Below are 20,232 nucleotides of genomic sequence, written 5' to 3'. Positions count from 1 at the left end.
GTTCCCCTGAGCTGAGACCCCAACCTGAAGGCGAAAAGACCCCTCCCAGCCACATGGGATCCAGTGACACCCTGGGGACCTCAGGGCTCCTCTGCTGCCCCCGCCCTCAGCCAGCAAGAGGAAATAAGCCAGAGGGGGGCCACATGTTTAGGAACAAAATTTATTCCAATTTAAAACAGAATTCATTTCAGGAGAAAGGTATGAAAAGTCAATTTCCACCAGCTCTCTCTGGATTAAGGGGTCAGGGCCCCAGTGCGGACTCACTGCCTGGACATGGGTGGCTCCAGCAGCCCCGCGAGGCCGGCACTGAGCTGACCACCCGCCCCTCAGCCCGCATGGAAGATACATGCATTTCAAATGACAAAAGGTTTAAAAACAGCATCTTTATATAATATTCTTTTTTAAATAGATTAAGGTTTAAATTGTCTGAAATCAGGATTGTTTAATATACAAGCAGGCGAGGTCGCCCCCGCCGGCCGCAGGGCTCCTCACGCCACTGGGGCGTTGGCACTCGGAGGGCAGTTCTGCTGGGTGATGTGACATGGTGGGGGTGGGAGCTGGCACTCAGGATGCGCCGCAGAGGTGAAGTTCACACTGGGGGCGAGGAGGGCCTGAACCCTGCCACCCCATTCTCCCGGCGCCGAGGTGGAGCCAAGTTGGCGGGGTCCTAGCGGGCCGGACGGGGAGGTTTGGCACTGCGGGGCCGGGCCTGCCCTGGGATATTGGCACGCTGACCTGTCGGGAAGTTAATACTCTGGGTGCACGTCGCCCACCCCGCCTCCCCCTCGAGAGCCCAATCCAGTTCCCTGTGTGATGTGGGACCGCGGGAGCCCACTGCCAGCAGCACCACCAGTCCCCCAGGTACACGTCAGGGCTAGGGTACAAACCCCACACGTGGACACATGGCACAAAAGAGGACCCTTCCGGTGAAGACACCAGGGGAGAACAGGCCAGGAAGTGTGCCCCCCACCCCACTCCGGGTCCGCCAATCAGGAATGCAGGGGTGGGGTGGGGGTCGGCTGCAGCGGTGGGGGTGGAGCTGGTTTGCCTTCTCCCATCATTTCTCTGCAGGGATCCAGGGCCGCCCCAGTGCTCAGGTTTAGGGCACAGATGCGCTGGGCAGGTGTGAGCCCCACCAGTGGGCCACTCTCCGCACCTTGGTGCAAGAAGCCAAGCACACAAAACCAACCACCGCAGCCCTTGGTCCATGCCTTCCCCCAGAAACCGACCCTCAGGCCCTCTGGGAGGTGCCTCTGTGCCTGGCCGTGGCCGTGACCAGGCCGAGGGCACACCTCCGGCTGCCACAAGCCTGAGGTCTTGGTTCTGGGCAACGTGCAGGGCGGTGGGCACCGCCCCAACGGCCATGGACCTGCCAGGGCGACCCTCCCTCTCTCTCTGCCTCCCGGGGACAGACCTGAGAAGATTCTGAAAAAGTCCCCACCGCACACCCACTGTTCCCGAAATGGCTACAAAATACAACAAAATAGAGCCACTCTGGGTCCCTGTGGGCCCCTCGGTGTCGGGGTTGGTGTTGGAGCCCAGGAGCACTCCCAGGGGAGCACAGGTGCTGGAAGGCCCCCTCCCACCAACCCTGCCCAGAGAACCTGACGCACCTGGGCTCCCACCCCCGGGCTCCCACCCAAGGCAGGACTGCCAGAGGCCCTGGGCTGCAGTTTTGTTTCCTCAAAAAAAAAAAATGGTTAGGCACTTCCCAGGGCGGGCAGCGGGGGGCGCCACCCACCCCCACTTCTTGGAGTCCGGCGCAGAAACACAGCGACTGTGGTGAGGGTGTCAATAACTTAACACGGGAAGAAAGAGAAGCCCAGCCACTGCGTCTCCGCGGCTCCGAGATCAAGGGGAAACCGGCTGTGTCCTGTGACCCGGCGCCGCTGGTGCCGGGTCTCCTCTCTGCCTGTCTGCTGTGGGTTCTCTCTTTTTTTTTTTATTTTTCCTTTTGTTTTTTTTTTTTAGAAAAAAGCAAGCCACAAGTCAAGGCCAGAAAAAGGCGGCCTCTGCCACTGACAAAGACGAGAAGGTGCACGAGGTGTGTAGGAAGAGAGGTGTACGTCCCCTGATAACTGTGAAATAAAAACCATTTGTTTAAAAATATGAAACCCCGACTGGTGGGGCGGCTGGCGACCGGCGGGCGGCTGGCGGAGTCCCGGTCACACCAGGTTGTACTCCTTCAGGTTGAGCTGCAGGATGGTGTCCTTGACAGCGGCGAAGACGAAACGGATGTTCTCTGTGTCGGTGGCACAGGTGAAGTGAGAGTAGATGATCTTGTCGCTGTCGGGGTTTAGGTCCACGAACATCTTCAGGATGAACTCCCGGGCGGCCTGCGCGTCCCGCTGGGGGCCTGGTAGGGGCAGGGCGGGGCAGGGTGAGCAGGGTGGGGGAGGCTCTGGGAAGAGGTCCCTGTTCTGGCCTGGGGTCAGCCCCCCTCACCTAACTCCTCACTCATCTTCACCCGCCTCCTCTCCCCACCTCACCTCTGTGGATTCGGCCCACAGCACACCCCACGCTGGGGCATGTGTCAATAACGCACCTCCAGCTCCATCCCTAGCCCCCACCCCACCCCACCCCCCAGAGCTTCCTGTGCTCACCCACCGCCCACCCCCGCCTCACCCCCACCCGGAGCCCACACTTCTGGCCCTGCCCGGCCTCCTGGCTCCATAGGCAGCATCTCAGGGGACATGTCCTGGGACATCGGTGACGCTCCTTCCTTCCCCACCACCAGCCAACGTGGGAGTGGTGGAGCCCTGCCCACTCCCCAGACCTCCAGGGATCTCCAGGTGGGAGATGGGGACGGTCCCGGGTTCACCTGCATCTCCAGTGCCCCCCACCTCCCAGTGCCCAGGCCTGGGGAGGGAGGGGACACACCAGGGAGCGGTGACCGCAGGGCACCCCCTCCCACAGACGACACTTCCCTGGGGGACACCAAGGTCTCCCACCCTCCAGGGTCCCAGTAGGCACCCACAAAGCTTAGCCACACTAACTGTGCTGTGGCCTCCCTACGGCCTCTGGAAGCACCCTCCCTGCCCCACAGACCAGGACACCTAGGCCCAGAGAGGGTGAGGGATGGCCAGCGCGGCGCCTCACCGTCGAACTCTGGGAAGTAGTCCACCAGGTGGGAATGGAGGATCTTGTCCTCCAGCAGGTCCTTCTTGTTGAGGAAGAGGATAACGGATGAGTTCTGGAACCAGGGGTAGGTGACGATGGTCCGGAACAGCGCCTTGCTCTCCTCCATGCGGTTCTGCGGGAAGGGTGGTAGGTTGGCATCAGGCCCCCCAAAAGGGCCTGTGGCCCCCATCACCAGGCTCAGTGCGGGCCTCACCTCATTGTCCGACTCCACCAGCACTTGGTCGTACTCACTAAGGGCCACAAGGAACATGATGGACGTCACGTTCTCAAAGCAGTGAATCCACTTCCTCCGCTCGGACCTCTGGCCCCCCACATCCACCATCCTGCACAGCGGGGAACACAGGCTCAGTACTGGGTTGCAGAAGACACTGCCCCCCGCAGCAAACCCTGCCTCCCTCAGGATGGCTGCATCGGCCAGGGCCACGAGGACCCCCTGATGGCATCGGAGCCCATCCCTCAGTCATCTGTCACAGGCAGCAGAGACCATCAAACACTGGAATTCCCAGCCACAGCAAGAGCCAGTCTGCTGCTTCTCTGCGGAGGCTCAGGAACACTGATGCTCATACCAGCGGGGCGGGGCGAAGGCAAGGGTTGAGGCGGGGCGAGGGGACGGGGACATGCTGTGACTGGTGACAGGTCTCTCTTCCTACTTTTGAGTTTCCTAAGTTTTCTATGATGAGGAACACTACTTTTAAAGTAGACAGTTATAAGGACAGCGGCCTGAGAAGGTGGGGAAGGGCCGCGGGGGCAGCTCCAGACAAAGGGCACAGCAGGTGCTGGGTGGGGGCCAAAATGAGGCGGCGTGAGGGACACCCGGGATGTGGGGTTTGGGAGGAGGCTCAGCCAGGCCCTGTCTGTGCCCTGCGGACCTCTGCCAGCCCAGACTCTGTTAAGAATCTGAAAGAGACAAAAATGCTGAACTCTCACCAGAAAATGTACCCTCAGGCATGGGTGGGGTGATGCCTATAACTTCTGAGGGCCTGAGGGAATCATCAGGGGCTCTGATGGGTGAAAAAGGGTGAGGGGGGGCAGGCAGGGGGCCCCCAGGCTCTCTCCCTGTCCCAGGAGCCTTCACCTGAGCAGTAGGGTCCCAGGGGGCAGAGTTGGGTCTCCAGCCAGAGGGCACCTCAAGGCTAACCTGACCTAGTCAGCTGGCACTTCCCGGCGCAGGGCAGCATCTGCCAGCAGCATTGTCTCTGGGCCCCCACCTGGGGTGGGCTCGCCCAGCAGAGGGGACCCTGTGAGGCGGGGGCGGGGAGGGAGGGCTCGCAGCCAGAGCAGACCCCCACCCAGAGCCTGGGCCCTGGTTACAGTTGTACAGCCTCATCTGGGAATGTGGTCCCTGCAGGCATCACCGGTGAGGACATAGTCACCCCAAAGCAAGGTCCTGAACCCAGGGACTGGTGGTGTCACCGTAAGAGGGAAATGTGGGCACAGACACGGGAGGAGCCACATGATGACAACAGGGAGACAGCAATGTGGCTGTGAGCCAGGGAATGCCGCGGGCAGCCAGCACCACCAGAGCCAGCAGGGATGGGAGAGATGATGCCCAGGCCCTCGGGGGGCCCAGCCCTGCTGCCACCTGGACTCCAGACAGCTGGTCTGCAGAGCCAGGAGAGGACGCACTTCTACGGTTTAAGTTGCCCATCTGTGGTCATCATGTGCCCATTTTATGGCCGTCCCAGGAGACATCCTTGGCTTTGTCGCTTGGCAGCTCTGGACAAGCTATGGTCTCATGGAGTGGCAGGGCCTGTCCTCAGGGACAGCCCTGAGTCCACTCTGGCCGCACGGCCTGCAGGACAGGGTTGCTGAGGGGCCTTCAGGTCACTACACTGCCCAGAGCACCCCTGCTCTGGCCCAGATTCCAGACCCCCAACCACCTGCAGGGACCCGCATCCTCCTCCGTCTGAAGCCATGCTCCCCAGGCCACCTCTGTGCAATGCCATGAGGCCCTAGCTCCCTGGGAAACCTGGGGACAGCCCCAGATAACAACCCCCTCGCTAGTGCCCCCCGGGGCCCGGGCACCTGAAGATGATGTTCTCCAGGTCGAAGGGGTACTCGATGATGCCGGTGGTGGGTACGCGCACCCGCAGCACATCCTGCTGGGTGGGCAGGTAGCCTGAGGTGGCAATGCGGTCCACGTCCGTCAGGTAGCTGCAGCACAGTAGGGGGTGGGCTCAGGCCGGCTGTGAGGGGCCTCCCGCCACCCCTGGGGTCCCTCCCCACTGCCCTGGGCCTCTGAGTGGCTGGGAGGGGCTGAAGCAGCCCAAGTACCTGGGACAAGAATGGACAGGGACAAAATGAGGCTGCAGGGAAGGCATGGGATAGAGCCCCGTCAGCTCTGGGGGCCAGCTATCAGGGCTGGGGATGGAGCAGGGGTTCCAAGAGAGACTGTGGGCTGGAGGGGTAGCTTTTCAAAGCCAGACCTATTCCTTTGGAACAGTTTTAGCTACACAGCAAAAGGGGCAGAGACAACAGAAACCCTCGCAGATGCTCGCCTCCCTGGGTGAATTGTCCATGTCCCAGCTGAAGAGCAGTGTGCAGACGGCGTCACCCAGCACCTTGTCCACTCCCCTCCCCTGGCCCCAGGCACTGCCCTAGCCCCACTCACTGCTTGGTGAGGTCTGAGAGCTGGGACTCACACCCCCCACCCACACTCCCACCCCCCCTCCCCAGCCCCCAGCACGCCCCGGCCCCACTCACTACCTGGTGAGGTCTGAGAGCTGGGACTCACACCCCCCCCCCCACCCACACCCCCACGTCCCCTCCCCGGCCCCGAGCACGCCCCGGCCCCACTCACTACTTGGCGGAGTCCGAGAGCTGGTACTCGCGCCGGCGGTCATAGCACTCCTGGATGCCGGGGTCGTTCCACAGGGTCTTGATGGCGCTCACGTACCGGTGCTCAAAGGTCGTCACCTTCTCCACGTCCACCTCCCGGATCAGGAGAGCGTTGGCCTGCAGGGGGAGGGGTAAGCAGGGGCGACATACAGCGCCAGTGACCAACTCAGAACCATCGACTTCCATTTCCCGTGAACACAAATCAGAGCAAAGTGACAGGCAGTGACCGCTCCCCAGGGCCAGGTCCCCAAAGCAAAACTCAGGACAGAAGCGGCTCCCAGGAGCAGGAATGCCACATGCCTCAGTGCCCAGGTGCCCCAAAGGAGGGGACAGTAGGCTCTGAACAGGACGGAGGAACAAACACCGTAGAGCTCCCACGTTCCCAGGTCACAGGAGAGGAAAACAAGGACAGAGAGCTGCTCTGACCTGGGAAGAATCTGCCCCGTTTCCAGGCATAGGGCTCTGGAAACCCTCAGGGTCTCTGAAGGGCTAGGTACTGTGTGTGCAGCTGGGACGGGACTGGGGGCCAGAGCCACCCACCACAGAGGGGAGGCTGGGTTCATCAGGGTGGCCTGATGACTCACGCCTCCAGGATGGAGCCTCCACACAGACCCTGGAGCACAGGGCTTGGAGACCCGCTCCTCAAGAACCGCTGCCCAGAGAGCCGCACGTGTGTACACCACACACACATGTACACACTGGTGTGCACACAACATGCGGCAGAAGGCTCTCGGGAGAACCGCCCCCCCAGCCCCGTGCTCACGGTGATCCAGTCACACTCAGCTGAGTGACTGGGGAGGAGACACAGTGGGGTGGACTCCAAACAGGGAGTGAGGAGGCCCCAGCCTGGGCTCTGGAACCCAAACCCTTGCCCTACCAGTTGTGGTGCCCAGCCTCCAGTTCCCCCTACAGCCATGTCCTTCAGCCCCTCCCACTTCTCAGCCTGGGCTTGGAGAAGCAACTCCAGCCCCAGAAAACCTGCCTGACTCTGGATGCACGGAGACCAGGGACCAGAGGTCTGTTCCCACAGCCACACTGTCCCTGCCATGGGTGACAGGTGAGCGAGCAGGCGTGGCCTGTGCAGAGAAAGCTGCCATTCACAGAGACAGGCCTCTATCTGCTGATCCCTGTTCCAGACTCTGCTGAACTTCATGATCGAAGGTGGACTTGGAGGGGCCTCAAGTGGAAGTGATCTTACAAATCAGAGGGCGAGAGCCTCCAGCAGATCCCCACACTTGGCCCCACAGCCAGGCCAGCCAGGCCCCCAACCCATCACTGGGCTTCTAGGGTCCCTGATGACAGCAGTCAAGGCAGGAAGATGCCAATATCTGGTGAACTAGCTGTCTGAAGCCTCAAAGTGAAGGGATTAATGTAAATAAACCCTATAAGACATATGTGGACTCTGGTGCCACTGTCAGCCTGGGCAACTCCTGGGGTTGAATGAGGAGCCCCTGAAAACAGATCCACAAAAGGAAAGCCAAGGGAGGTGGCCAGCAAGAGCCCACTGTGATGCACAACTAGGAGAACACCACTCGGACAGCAGACGGGCAGCAGCTCCAGAGTGCAGACCAACAGGGACCCTGGCCTGCACACTCCACTGCTGGGGACACACCCAGGAGAACGAGGATGCGCACACCAACAGAAACTTGCTCACGAATGCCCCAGTGGCATGTCCGCAAGAGCTCACGTCCCTCGATGGCTGATGAATAACAACTGTGGTCCCTCCACACACAGAGCATGACTCAGCCACAAAGAGAAGCCCTGACACTCACTGCCGTGTGGACGGACCCTGAGAACATGACGCTCAGTGAGAAAAGCATTCACACAACGATACACAGGGTGTGACTCCACCGATGGGAAACGTCCAGAACAGGTCAGTCCACAGACACAGAGAGTGGGTTCCTGGTTGTCAAGGGCTGGGGCAGGAGGATGGGGAGGTGACTGCTGATGGGGACACGGTGTCTTTCTGGTATGATGAGAATGTTTTGGAATTAGAGATGATGGTTGCACCACACCATGAGTATGTTAAAAATGAGTGAAATGCACACTTTAAGTGGGTGACTTCATACGTAAATGTTCTCAATAAAGCTGTTACAAAAGAAAGTAAGAGGAAGTGCCACTCCCTGGGGTCCCAGAGGGCCCGATCCAGCACGTGGAAGGCCTGCAGGTCGGCTGTCAACTGCCGATGGATGTGCAGCGGCCCCCGGCCTCACCTTGTTCTGCTCGTACTTGTAGAGGATCTTCAGGGTTTCCATGGCGCGGATCATGGCCTGCATGGCGGTGAAGATGTTCTGGTACACCAGTTTGGTGAAGCCCCGCTTGTCCTCCTCTGAGTAGCCCGCCCCGTGGATGATGCGCATCTGCTTGATGAACGTGCTCTTCCCGCTCTCGCCCGTGCCTGCAAATGGCCCAGTGAGACCCCAGTCCTGTGTTCCCTGTGTCAGCCCATGGGGGGCCCCACCTAAGTGCGGGCGAGGCGGGGACACGCCTGGCCCGGCCCACTGCTGCCCCGAGAATCAGGCGTCCTCCCCTGCACACCCACGTCTACACGGGAGCCAGGGAGCTGAGCCTCCGAGGAGGTCAGGACGGCAATGTGGGCAGGGACAGGAGGGGGGCGGCAGCTGCACCTGCAGCGACTGGGGTCTGAATTCAACTCCGGTCGCAGCCGAGGAACCAAACGCTGGAACAGTGAAGTGCCTCTCCCAGAGGCCACCACCTGCTTAACTGAGGGTGGCTGCAGGTTCACTCCCAGGTCCCAGGCACCCTTGTCTGGCAGCGTCCCACCAATCCCTAGCTGCTCCTCTTCCACGACTTCCAACCAGAACAGCTTTCCTTCGGGGCCTGAGTTTGGCATCTGTGCACCTCAGGGAGGGGCACGAAGAGGCTCTAGCTCCGAGATCTGGGGATCAGAGTCAGCTGCAACCCCCCTGAAAGGGGCCCCAGGGGCCTCTTTGTCCTCCCCCTCCTCACCCAGTGCGCGGGGTGCCGGCGCCACCCACCCGGCCCCACAAGCACCAGCGCTCCTCTCACTGCCCTGTCACCTCTAAGCAGCAAATCCATCTCCCCACTTTCATTCACCCCCAAATACAGCCACAGCAATTTTACATTTCAATGTGTCCAGGAATCTCTGTGATGCCTCCCAGGCAGAGCTGGAGCCTGATCCCCCTTTCCAACCCACAGAACCAGACCAAGGACAGCCTGGCACTTCGAGACAGTCAGAGAAGGCACTGGGCTCCCTGGTCTCTCTGGGACTCTCTCAGGGGCCGGGGATAGCTCCTCAGGGGCCCACATAGACAGGAGCCACGTGAGGGACTCCCTGGTCTCTCTGGGACTCTCTCAGGGGCTGGGGGTAGCTCCGCGGGGGCCCACATAGACAGGAGCCACATGAGGGGCTCCCTGGTCTCTCTGGGACTCTCTCAGGGGCTGGGGGTAGCTCCGCAGGGGCCCACATAGACAGGAGCCACGTGAGGGGTTCCCTGGTCTCTCTGGGACTCTCTCAGGGGCTGAGGGTAGCTCCGCGGGGGCCCACATAGACAGGAGCCACGTGAGGGACTCCCTGGTCTCTCTGGGACTCTCTCAGGGGCTGGGGGTAGCTCCGCGGGGGCCCACATAGACAGGAGCCACGTGAGGGGCTCCCTGGTCTCTCTGGGACTCTCTCAGGGGCTGGGGGTAGCTCCGCGGGGGCCCACATAGACAGGAGCCACGTGAGGGGCTCCCTGGTCTCTCTGGGACTCTCTCAGGGGCTGGGGGTAGCTCCGCGGGGGCCCACATAGACAGGAGCCACGTGAGGGGCCATGCCCGAACCCTCTCCTCAGAACCTGCCTATGGTTTTCAGCTACTAAGTTACAGGGTGATTTTACTGCACAGCAGGAGAGAACTCTACATCCTAAGGATGCATCACCTCAATCCCTGCTGCTGCTGCTGCTGCTAAGTCACTTCAGTCGTGTCCGACTCTGTGTGACCCCATAGACATCAGCCCACCAGGCTCCCCCATCCCTGGGATTCTCCAGGCAAGAGCCTCAATCCCTACGTGATAACAAATGCGGGTCCCACTCACCCATGGACTGAAGGCCCAGGGCCCCCTTTTGGGGACTCAGAATCCCCAGACTCACCCACCTGCCCACCTGCCCAGGCTCATCCTCCTCACCCTGTCTGAGTGGCCTGCGCCCCCCACCCCAACTCGGGGGCCTGGGCTGCATGCTCCCCACACACTGTGGAGCTCACAGCCACCTGCGCCATGGGCAGGGGGCAGGAGCCCCCCTGCACTGGGACCTATCACCGTGCCTGCGGGGGTCTCTCTCAGGTATCTGCTGCCCGCCTCCTTGCCCAGGGGCAGTTCCTGGAGAAGAGACAGGTTCTGAGCGCCCTGCAGTGACCACATTGTCCTGCAGCAGGAGGCCCTCCACCTATGTTTGAATAACTGACTGCAGGAGGTCCCCTGGGAAGACCCGAGTCTCAAGCTGGACAAAGCAGGAGCCTCAGGCGGCCGCCCCTTCTAGGATATCCATCAAGGCCCTCGGTCCTTGGGTTTGTAATAAACAAACCCAACTCTGGTTCTGTCACCAAGTGGTGACTACCCCTATGGCACCCCTTCCCTTCCTATCTCTGCACAACACCAACCAGGGCCAGTCGCCCATTCCCACGAAGGCCCCCCAGTTCTGGAGCAGGAGGGGATGACCCCACACCTCCCTGAGAGCTCCATGAACCCTCACTGCACAGGGTAGGGTGGGGATGGGCAGGAGGTGGTGGCACACAGGAGTACACGTCCAGCGCTGTCTCCCCTGGACCAGGGTCCTCCCAACACTGCTGCCATCGGGCTCATCACAGGTTCTATGGGCTGTGGAGCAGTCTCCTTGCCCCCACCCTCTTGATGCCCCCACCCTCAGTGAAACCACCACGGATGCTCCCCGACAGGGCCCAAGGTCCTCTGGGGGCAGGATCGCCAGGGTAAGAACCACTGGTTCTGATAAAATTCTACTGTAAAAAGACACATGCCCTGCTGGTCGTCTGGAAGGGTTTCTCACTGGAAACACCAGACGGTGGCCACTCAAGCCCAAGCCCTGAAGGCCGCAGTTCAGCCGAGGTGGAGAGGGGGGCCCCTGGTGTGGAGCCCCCTCAATTGCAGGACAGGCAAGTAAGCCACGTGAGTGCGAGGGCGCCAGGAGACCAGAGAGAGCTGCCCCCAAGGCAGACACAGCCAGCATCCTCAGAACCGGCGCCAAAGGGGTGGGCAGCCCCCACAGCGCCCCCCAAGGGCAGTGCCAAGCACCAAGGGTCACACACACCAGCACATGGCCTGCACCCACAACCAGGGACCACAGGCAGGGAGTGACCACTGAGAAGCCCTGAATGCAGGCCAGAGAGTGGCCAGGAACAACGGGGACGGCCGAGGGCCCCACACAGACATCGCCCGTGGGACACGCCCCAACGGAGAAACGGAAGATGGACCCCAAGGAAGCTGGAAACACAATCAACCCTGGAGACACGGGGGTCCTGGACAAGGCACGTGGCCCAAAGCCTGCCAGCGCAGAGGAGCCGCTGTGAAGACAGTCGTGATCCAGGCCAGGAGCAAAAGGCACTGGTGAGGCGACAGGGTGAGACGGCCTCGACTGGCGATCATGTCACAATGCCTGCGCCAAGTCTTCATGTGCCCCCCCTTACACCACACAGCTCAGGGCGCATCTCAATTAAACCAGGTGGAACACAGCAAAAGGGACACTCCGGGAACAGAGAGCGATGTGGGATGGTCAGTGACCCCGTCCAGGCAGTGTCACTTTGCCAGGAAGAACAGAGAAAGGTGAGGGGCGGGGGGAGGTGGTGGCCACAGAGGCCAGGCCCCCAAGGCCCCACCAGTGAAGGGTTGTGTCAGCCATGCTCGGGGCCAGCCCCTGCGGGAGCCTCCAAAGCAAGACAGCGGCGCAAGGGACAGGAGCCCACAGGCCTGAGCTTGGCCACAACTGTGCCCAGGATGGGGGGAGAGGAAAGGGTCTGGGTGTCCCCTCCAGACGCCCGTCTCCTGAGCCAACTCAGCCCACGTGCTGCCAACAGCCAGGCCCCAGTGCACCCGACCCAATGTCTATCTGCGCAGAGAAGTCTCTGGGCACAAGACCTGCCTGGCCCTCACAGCTGGACCCGTCTGCTGTGGCTGATGCCGAGGGGTCCCAGGCAGCTCCAGCTCACCCCAGCTCTTCGTCAGTCCCTCCAGAAGATCTGGTCACTTGTGTCCTTCAGCTCAAAACCCTTCAATGGCTGCCTGCAGGGGGAAGAGCAAGGCCGCACAAGCAAGACCGTGGAGAACCTGTGCTGGCCTCATTCCAGCCTCACCCCCGCACAGGGGACGCACAGGGCACCCACGGCCACAGCCCTCCCGTCCTGGCCATGCTCAGACCCCAGGCTTGTGTCTGTGGGTCCCTGGCCCCGCCAGCAGGACAGGCCCGACCTTGCATGAGGACTTGACCACCCATCGGGCACCCCCTGACCCAAACACTGCCCCAGCTCTGCACAGAAACCCTAATTCATGTTTTCCAAGAAGCACTCCAGTACCCCCAACATCCTACCAGCTCAAGTCGGCTCCCTGAAAGCGGGGGTCTGCCTGCAGCCCTGCACCCCAGGCCCCAGCCCAGGCCTGGCCCACAGAAGGCACCACACAAATTTTCCCTGAATGAACCAAAAAAAATTGGCCCCACCCACAGTCTCGGCTCTGTCACACGCCCCCCCAACCCCCGACCCCACCCCGGGTCCTCTGCATCCCCAGTGGTTACACCAAGAACATGTCAGCCCAGGCGAGGGAGGTCCTGGCTGTGGGGCCTGACAGGGTCAGCCTGATGCAGCGGGCCCAGAGCTCTGGGCGCTCAGCGGCATCACCAGCCGCCCAGGCAAGAGTGCCTGGAGAAGAGGAAGAAGAGCAGCCAGTCCTACGAGGGAGGTAGAAAGCCACAGTCTGCCTGCCAGGTCGGCCAAGATCTAAGACCTCGGATTAGGAGGAAGTGGGTCTGAGCCCGCAGCCGCCACTCTGATATGGGAAAGCTGGGGGCAGGGCCGAGACTTGGAGGGCAGAAGGGAGGTGCTGGGCTGACCTCATCCCCGGGGCCTCTGGTGTGCAGCAGGTGGCCACCATCCAGCAAGAGAATATCAGCGTCAGAAGCTGGGGTTCAGGTGGCTGTCCCTCACCCCTGGACATGGGCAGTGAAGCCAGGAAGCCCAGGACCACAGGAGCCCAGAAGCCCTGGCGAAAACACCACCGGATATCTGGGCTCCTGAAGACACAACCAGAAATCCTGTGTCAACAGGTCTAAGATCAAAGAAGGACTCCAATCGGATGCCAGGACAAAGAAAGCGCAGACTCCTCGTATATGTAGTCGAGGACAGTGCCTGCATGCTCCCCTTGACCCCACTGGCCTATTCATTCATTCATTCACTGGTAGGTCTATCACCCCACCTCCCACTGGACAGGTGAGCAGGCTGAGGCACACAGAGGTCACGCAGCTTCACTGAGGTCACATGGCTGGTAACTGTCAGACCTCAGCAGGCTCAGGGCTTCCGACTTCATGTCTGTCTGTCTCCCCATGGTCCGTGTGCCAGCCACCCAGGGAAGTGAGAGGATGCAGGAGTACCAGGGGGACACTCGCAGGGCCTTGAAGACACCACAGCAGTGGGTTTGAGGCAGACAAGGGCCAGAGGGAGGACGTGGGATGGGCCTCGGGACTCACCCTTTTATCTGACTTCCTCACGGTGGCTGCTAAGCCGGCAGAGCCTCGTCCTGTCCAGGTGGCTCCAGGCGCAGGACACCAGACCCCTCCGGGCCAGCCCTACTCCTCTCCACATGCTGGGTCCCAAAGCAGCCCTCCCTGAAGTCTGACTCTCAGGAGTCAGGAGACCTGCTGTGAGTCCCCCCACTCCGCCTACCCACTTGAGGCTCAGGAGAGACGGGGTGACCCACCTCCCATTCAAACTTCCCCCTCCTCGGCCTCCGTGAGGGCTCTGACCTTCCAGCTCTGGGCCTGATCAAGGTCCATGAGCAAACCTCCATGGTGGGGGCTGGGATCAGAACAGGGCCTGGCTCTGAGGGCCAAGCTCCAGAGACCTCACTGAGGGACAGGGAGGCCTGCATAGCGGCAGCGGGACACCGGCCAGTGCAACACTGAATGGAAATGGGTGAGGAGGGTGCTTCCCATCTGACATATCACTCCACCTGACCCATGTCACCCATAGCCCTGGAATCAGAGGGACGCTGTCTTTTCACAGAAGAGAAATGGAGGCTCAGGATGCACCAGGGACCAGAACCCCCTCACAGGGGAACTTGGGCAAAGCATCAGGTAAGGAGACAGCACCGAGCACTGGCTGAGCACCACTGTGCACCAAGCACCGCGCAGGCATCACAGCCTTCACCCCCACAGACAGCGCTACGGCAGGAGGCCCTCCACACCCGCTCGCAGGAGGCCTCAGGCAGGTGGGAACTGTGGGCTGTCCTGAGTCACCGTCTGTCCATGCCCCGGAGCAGAGGGCCACCGGCACTGGCAACAGGCCTCTGAGCAGGAAGCCTCACACACAGGAGAGATGTGAGGACGTCCAAGTTGGGGCACCCAGTCATCCCCATTCCTCCTGCCTGGAGGAACTGTGTTCAATTGAGCAGAGTCACCCAGCAAACGTCTCAGAGGCTTGCAGGGCTCTGTGCTGGCTGAGGGGTGGCGGCGCCTAGAGGGGGCACGTCATGAGGGGAACAATGGGGACACCTTGGCAGCGACTGGCCAGGTGCCCTGCAGAGGAGAGGCTGTGGACACCTGGGAGACAGAGGGGCCGGGGCATGGGGGCACAAACTCCTGCAGCCGGCAAGCCTGAGGCCGGGGTCCCAGTGCTGAGTAGCCGGAGTTCCACCAGAAAAATACCCCTGCACGTGGGCACCCCCAAAGCTCACGGAGATGCCCCGGACGCCATGGTGTCCCACCATGGACACCAGGCCAACAGGCCCATGGCTCCCTGTCCTAATAGGAGAGGAGCCCTGCGGGGACCAGACACACCACTGCCCTGGGCTCCACACACGAGTCCAGGCTCAGCCCAGACCAGACCCACCCACCTAGGGCTGAACTTTGCCCCCAAGACTGTGTGGGGCAGAGGAGGGACAAGTGGGCTCCCCTCCCTCCTGCCAGGGGTCCCCACTGCAGCCGCTTCCAAATGCCCAGCCCCCAGCTCCGGAGCAGCAGTGACCACGACCTGCAGGGAGCAGGGCTCCACCACAAAAATCAGAAAGTGAAACCTCCTGTGGTTAAACATTCAAGCGGAGCACTTCCTCGGGGCTCTCAGCAGCTCAGCCGAGGCTCCTGGAGACTGGGACGTGTCTGTGTACAGGAGTCAGGGCCCAGGGACAAGCCTGGAGACAGCCTGGGGGCCCTGGGAAGGGAGAGTGCCTCCCTCCCACGCAGCACACAGGGCACAGAGGGAGAGGCGTCCTGACATGGGTCCAGGCTCCCGCACCTCCAGGGACGGCGCCTACCTAGCTCTTAAGGCCCTAAGACACACTCTGGGGTGGGTTGTGAGAGAGGGCCACAAGGGGTGGCCCAGAGGCGTCCAGCTCTCGGGGTCCATGGAGGACACGCAGGGCCACCGCCAACTGCCACGGCCACGTTCCACTCGTGCCTCAAAGCGGGGCAGGCACACCCTTCCCGCTGGGGCCACCACACCCCAGGCCGGATTCCGGGCCTTTCCACCGCCGCCGGCCGGACAGGAAGCCTGTGGAACTGACCGCCCTGCTTTATTTAGAAATCCCCGAGCCGCTCTGTTGCTCAGCTCCCAGAGCGGCGCTTCCCGTGGCAGGCCTCAGCTCTCTAGGGAAACCTGCTCTGAGAAGCAGAAACCTGCCCTAAGGGGTCTCTTCCATGGGTCTCCGCACTTGCCCCAAGAGGGGTCCCAGGAAGTGAAAGCTGGCCAGCCTGCCCGGGATCCCCGCCAGGAGCTTCTACCTGGGCTTGGGGTCTCTCTTGCAAAGCAGGAGAGCGACGCTGAGCCATGGCGACCTTGGTCTACCCTCTGCAGTGTCCCCAACCTGGGGGGTCACCTGATCCCCACCACAGACGACTGTCCACAAGGACGCAGCCAGGAGTAACGAGACCAACCAAACTGAATCATCAGCCACATTCGCAGACATACTGAGTGTTGAGTGCAAGCATATATGTGGCTTTGGACCATACAAACAAGAACAGTCACTTTTTAAGCACCCAGACACGTGACAAAACAACCTACACCGATCACCACCGGCTCTGTCACATACACTGTACTCTGTGTACTGACACAGTGCAGAGCTGATTCCAATAACACAAACGGGGGTGACCCTGCTCTTCGGGGACACGGGGCCACGACCAGGGACGTCTGTGGTTGTCAGGACCTGGGGTGCTCTTGGTGTCGAGTGGGCGGGGCTGCTGTTCAGCATCCCCACCCCCCACCCCACCCCTCGCAGCACGTTCCCTGGACTTCTGCCCCACATTTACAGCCGCCCTCCTGGGGTCATTAACCTTCACCTTGGACTTGCAAGCGCTCATCTTTCTATCTGCCCCCGTGCCTAGGACTTAACAGCTTCCTGGGCGGGTGCAGATGCCCCGTCCTGACCCTGGACACACTCTGATCCGCTGCCAGGCTCCTCGGCCCATGCCCAGCAAGGGTGCAGGAGTATAGGCCGCCAACCCGCATCCTGGAACCCCAGGTCAGTTCAGAGCCTGGGTGCACCCAGGGCAGGCGGAAGCTCACGCAGCCCCCAAGTAAGGCCCTCTGCCTGGTGACATTAACGTGCCGTAACTCCCAAACCTCTGAATAAAGTATAGCTCTACTGGCAAAAAGCCAGCTGGCACCATGCTGTCCTCGCAGGTGCCACTTCTTACCTTTGACTGCGGAGGTAAGTCCTCCAACAGCCCTTATTTGGGGTGACAACACTGTGCCAACCGCCAGGCCAACCGGCTCCCTGCAACAGGTGATCCGTGGGGAGACGGAGACTGGGAGAGGGGTCTCCCTCAGGATGGGGAGGAGGACCTAGGCTCCCACCAGGACTAAGGAGAGGGGTCAAGGAGTCGGCCAGTTCTGAAAAGCTGCCCAGGTTCCTTCAGGGCTCCACCCACCCCGGCCCCAAGAAGAAAGGAAAGGCTGTCTTCTTCCCCACGGGCTATACTCCACTGGGAAAGGAAGGGATACAGGTCTTCCCGGCAGAGGGAAGGGAGGTGGGGGACCCACCAGAGGGAAAAGGGGAGGGGATGGTGGTGTGTGTGTGTGGAGGGGGACAGGCCGTGTGCAGGGAACAGGGCTCCACCTTGTGGGAAGAGTCGAGAAGGGATCCCAGGAAGCAAGGGTGCGTCTGATGGATTACAGCCCAAAGGTCTGGTCCCAAACAGATGCTAGGGTCAGCCAGGGGGCACACCTGGCGGGGTAGGGACAGGGGCCAGCCCAGTGCAGGGAGGGGGCTGGTCTCGTGAGAAGGAGCAGAGGGCAGACCCTCGAGGGTTCTGGGGGCCGGACCTGGAAGCAGAAGCTGTCCCTGAAGGGACTGGAGGTGGACAGCCAAGACAAAACTGATCCCAAAGGGCCCAAGGGACCCCAGCTGGGCAGCTGAGGCAGGGGCTGGCCCTGCAGGGACTGGGGACCTGCCATGGGCAGAGCTGGCACAGGCACACTCCGAGGGTCCAGGGCATTGATGTGGACAAGAGAGGCAGAGGCAGGCCCCTCTGACGTCAGGGGCTCAACTAGACAGCACATGTGACAGGGATGGGGTGGCCCAGAGACGGACAGCACAGGTAAGCAGGGTCTGACCCCAGACTCGGGCCCTGCAGCAGACAGCACAGGTGGGTAGGCACTGACGCCAGGCCCGGACCCGCAGCAGAAAGCACAGGTAGGTAGGCGCTGACCCCAGACCCGGCCCATAGCAGACAGCACAGGTGAATAGGCACTGACCCCAGATCCGGGATCGCAGCGGACAGCACAGGTGGCCTGGCGATGACCCCAGACCCGGGCCCGCAGCAGAAAGCACCCCAGACCTTGGCCCGCAGCGGACAGCACAGGAAGGTAGGGGCCGACCCCAGACCCGGGCCGTGCAGTGGACAGCACAGGTGGGTAGGCGCTGACCCCTCGGGGGTCGACCCCGCCCTAGAGAGCACGCAGGGCCGCCCCGCCCGCCCGCCCGCCGGCACGCGCATAGCCGGCCGGGACCCCGCAGGCCCCGGCCCCACTCACCGAGCAGCAGCAGCTTGAGCTCGCGCCGGGCGTCGCGCTTGTCCCGCCGCAGCTGCTTCTCGATCTCGGCGTTGATCCGCTTGGACTCCTTCACCTCATCGCTCAGGCAACACGCCATCATGGACTCCAGAGTCATCGTCCCGGCCCCGGCCGCTCACCGGCCGCCCCCGCCGCCGCCCCCCGGCCGGCCCGGCCCTGGTCCCGAGCCGCCCCGGCCGCGCCCGCCCGGCCCTCGGCGCTCGGCCCCCGGGCCGGCGGTCCGCCTCGGCCGCCTCCGAGCGCCGGTCCCCTTCGGCCGCTGGTCCCGCCCGGGCGCCCTCCACCCGCGCCGCCACCGCCACTGCCGCCGCCGCCGCCGCCGCCGCCGCCAACCGCAGCCGCCGCGACCGAGCGACAGCACCTCACAACCTAACCCGCCAGCGGACAGCGCCGACGGGCGGCCGGTGCGGCCAATGAGAGTGGGCGGCGGCCCGCGCGCCCGCCGCGGGGGTGGGACTAGCGGTCGGGCTGGGCGGGGCGTCGCGCGGGCGGGGAGGGGCGGAGCGAGGCGGGCGCGCCCGCGGGTTAGGTTGCGCCGACGTGGGAAGGGGGACGCGCACCCGGGAGCTGGGCGGGGCCGCCCGGGATTCTGGGAATGTGGAGGACTCGGCTTGGCGACTCGGCTGGCCGGCTCATCTGTGCTCGGCTCCACTCGGCCCCGCTCCGACCGGCGGCCAGCTTGGCCCGGGAGCAGGGGTCTTCGACCCATCGCTGCGGTCGCAGGGCTGAGCGACCCAGGCCCCACGTGAGACTCTCGGATACCAGCCCTCACGGCCTCCCGGGGCTCCCTGGCAATGCCTGACCGGAAACAAAACTTCCTCTCATCCGTTCTTGGAACAAGCACTAATGGAACGCCTCCTGTATACCAGGCTTGGGCTTAGCATTTATACAGAGCCTGCTAATATGCCAGGTATGGAGCGAGCATTAATGGAGTACCCGCTGTATACCAGGCATTTACCAGCCATTTATGCAGTACCTACTGTATATCAGGCATGGACCAGCTTTTCATGTAGTGTCTACTGTGTAGCTTGCTGCAGTCCATGGGGTCGCAAAAAGCCAGACACGACTGAACAGCAACTGTGTAACTGAGGATTACCAGGCAGAAAACAGTGTGATGCCTACTGTAAGCTAGGCACACACCATGCATTAATGCAACACTTGCTGTATATCAGGCATTAGTGAGTTGCATGCTGTATTCCAGGCAGGGAGCAAGCATTAATGAAGCACCTACTGTAAACCAGGTACTGCAGGATTGATTTTTATGGGAGCATTGCCACACCCATTCATTTATGGAGGTTGGCAGCTTTCACCCTGCACCAGGGCAGAGTTGAGTTTTTGCAGCATCACTAAAATATTTACTATCTGGTATCTTCGGAAAAGAGACCTAGGATGGGGTCTAAACTCACAGTAGGTGCACAATCCATGTATTTTTTTTAGCTTATTTATTCTCATTTATTGAACATCTACTATGTATCAGACTAATAGGTAATTAGAAAGAAAAAAAGGATGTGAATAAATTGAAAAATAAAATAATGAGATTCAAATTAAATATGACATTGCTGTCAACAACAGGGATCTGGAAATCACCCAAATGGGAAAGACATAGTTAAAGCATCAGATAGAAAAATTCACTCTTGGAATTGTTAAAAAAAAATTCATAAACAAAAATACTATAAATAAAGACACTGGCAGCTCTCACATGTTTTTTATCTGACAGGGTTTCTTTTTTTCTTAACAATATTCAGCAAACAATTGGCATTCAGTTAGGGCTACTAACTGATCAATGCAAATGAACTCCCTCAAAACTGGGTGCTACACTGCAACTGCTTCTCAAATGCTACCTTTTCTCTAAGGTGGCTGTGCCAGTGTGTCTCACCCTCCTATATGTTTTTGTTTGTTTGGCTACATCAGGTCTTAGTTGCAGCAAGTGAGATGTTCAGTCTTCATCAAAACATGCAGGTTTTTTAGTTGCGGTGTGCAGGATCTTCTCCTTTTTTTTTTTTTTTT

At 61.0% G+C, this 20,232-nt stretch overlaps 1 protein-coding gene across 1 annotated transcript; it reads right to left on the bottom strand.

Moving 5' to 3' along the window:
* Positions 1-146: 146 nt before the first annotated feature.
* GNA11 (G protein subunit alpha 11) lies at positions 147-18,333 on the bottom strand. Its single transcript, XM_043466150.1, has 7 exons — positions 18,187-18,333; positions 8,193-8,377; positions 5,942-6,096; positions 5,167-5,295; positions 3,335-3,464; positions 3,100-3,253; positions 147-2,356 (listed from the first exon to the last, which is right to left on the bottom strand). The coding sequence occupies exons 1-7, from the start codon at positions 18,320-18,322 to the stop codon at positions 2,166-2,168; spliced, it is 1,080 nt and encodes a 359-aa protein (XP_043322085.1). The 5' UTR covers positions 18,323-18,333; the 3' UTR covers positions 147-2,165.
* Positions 18,334-20,232: the final 1,899 nt, after the last annotated feature.

Source organism: Cervus canadensis, chromosome 4, assembly GCF_019320065.1.
Source record: "Cervus canadensis isolate Bull #8, Minnesota chromosome 4, ASM1932006v1, whole genome shotgun sequence".
In the NCBI taxonomy this organism is placed as follows: domain Eukaryota; kingdom Metazoa; phylum Chordata; class Mammalia; order Artiodactyla; family Cervidae; genus Cervus; species Cervus canadensis.
Note: the sequence above shows the minus strand (reverse complement) of the source record. Positions and strands in the feature narration are given on the sequence as shown.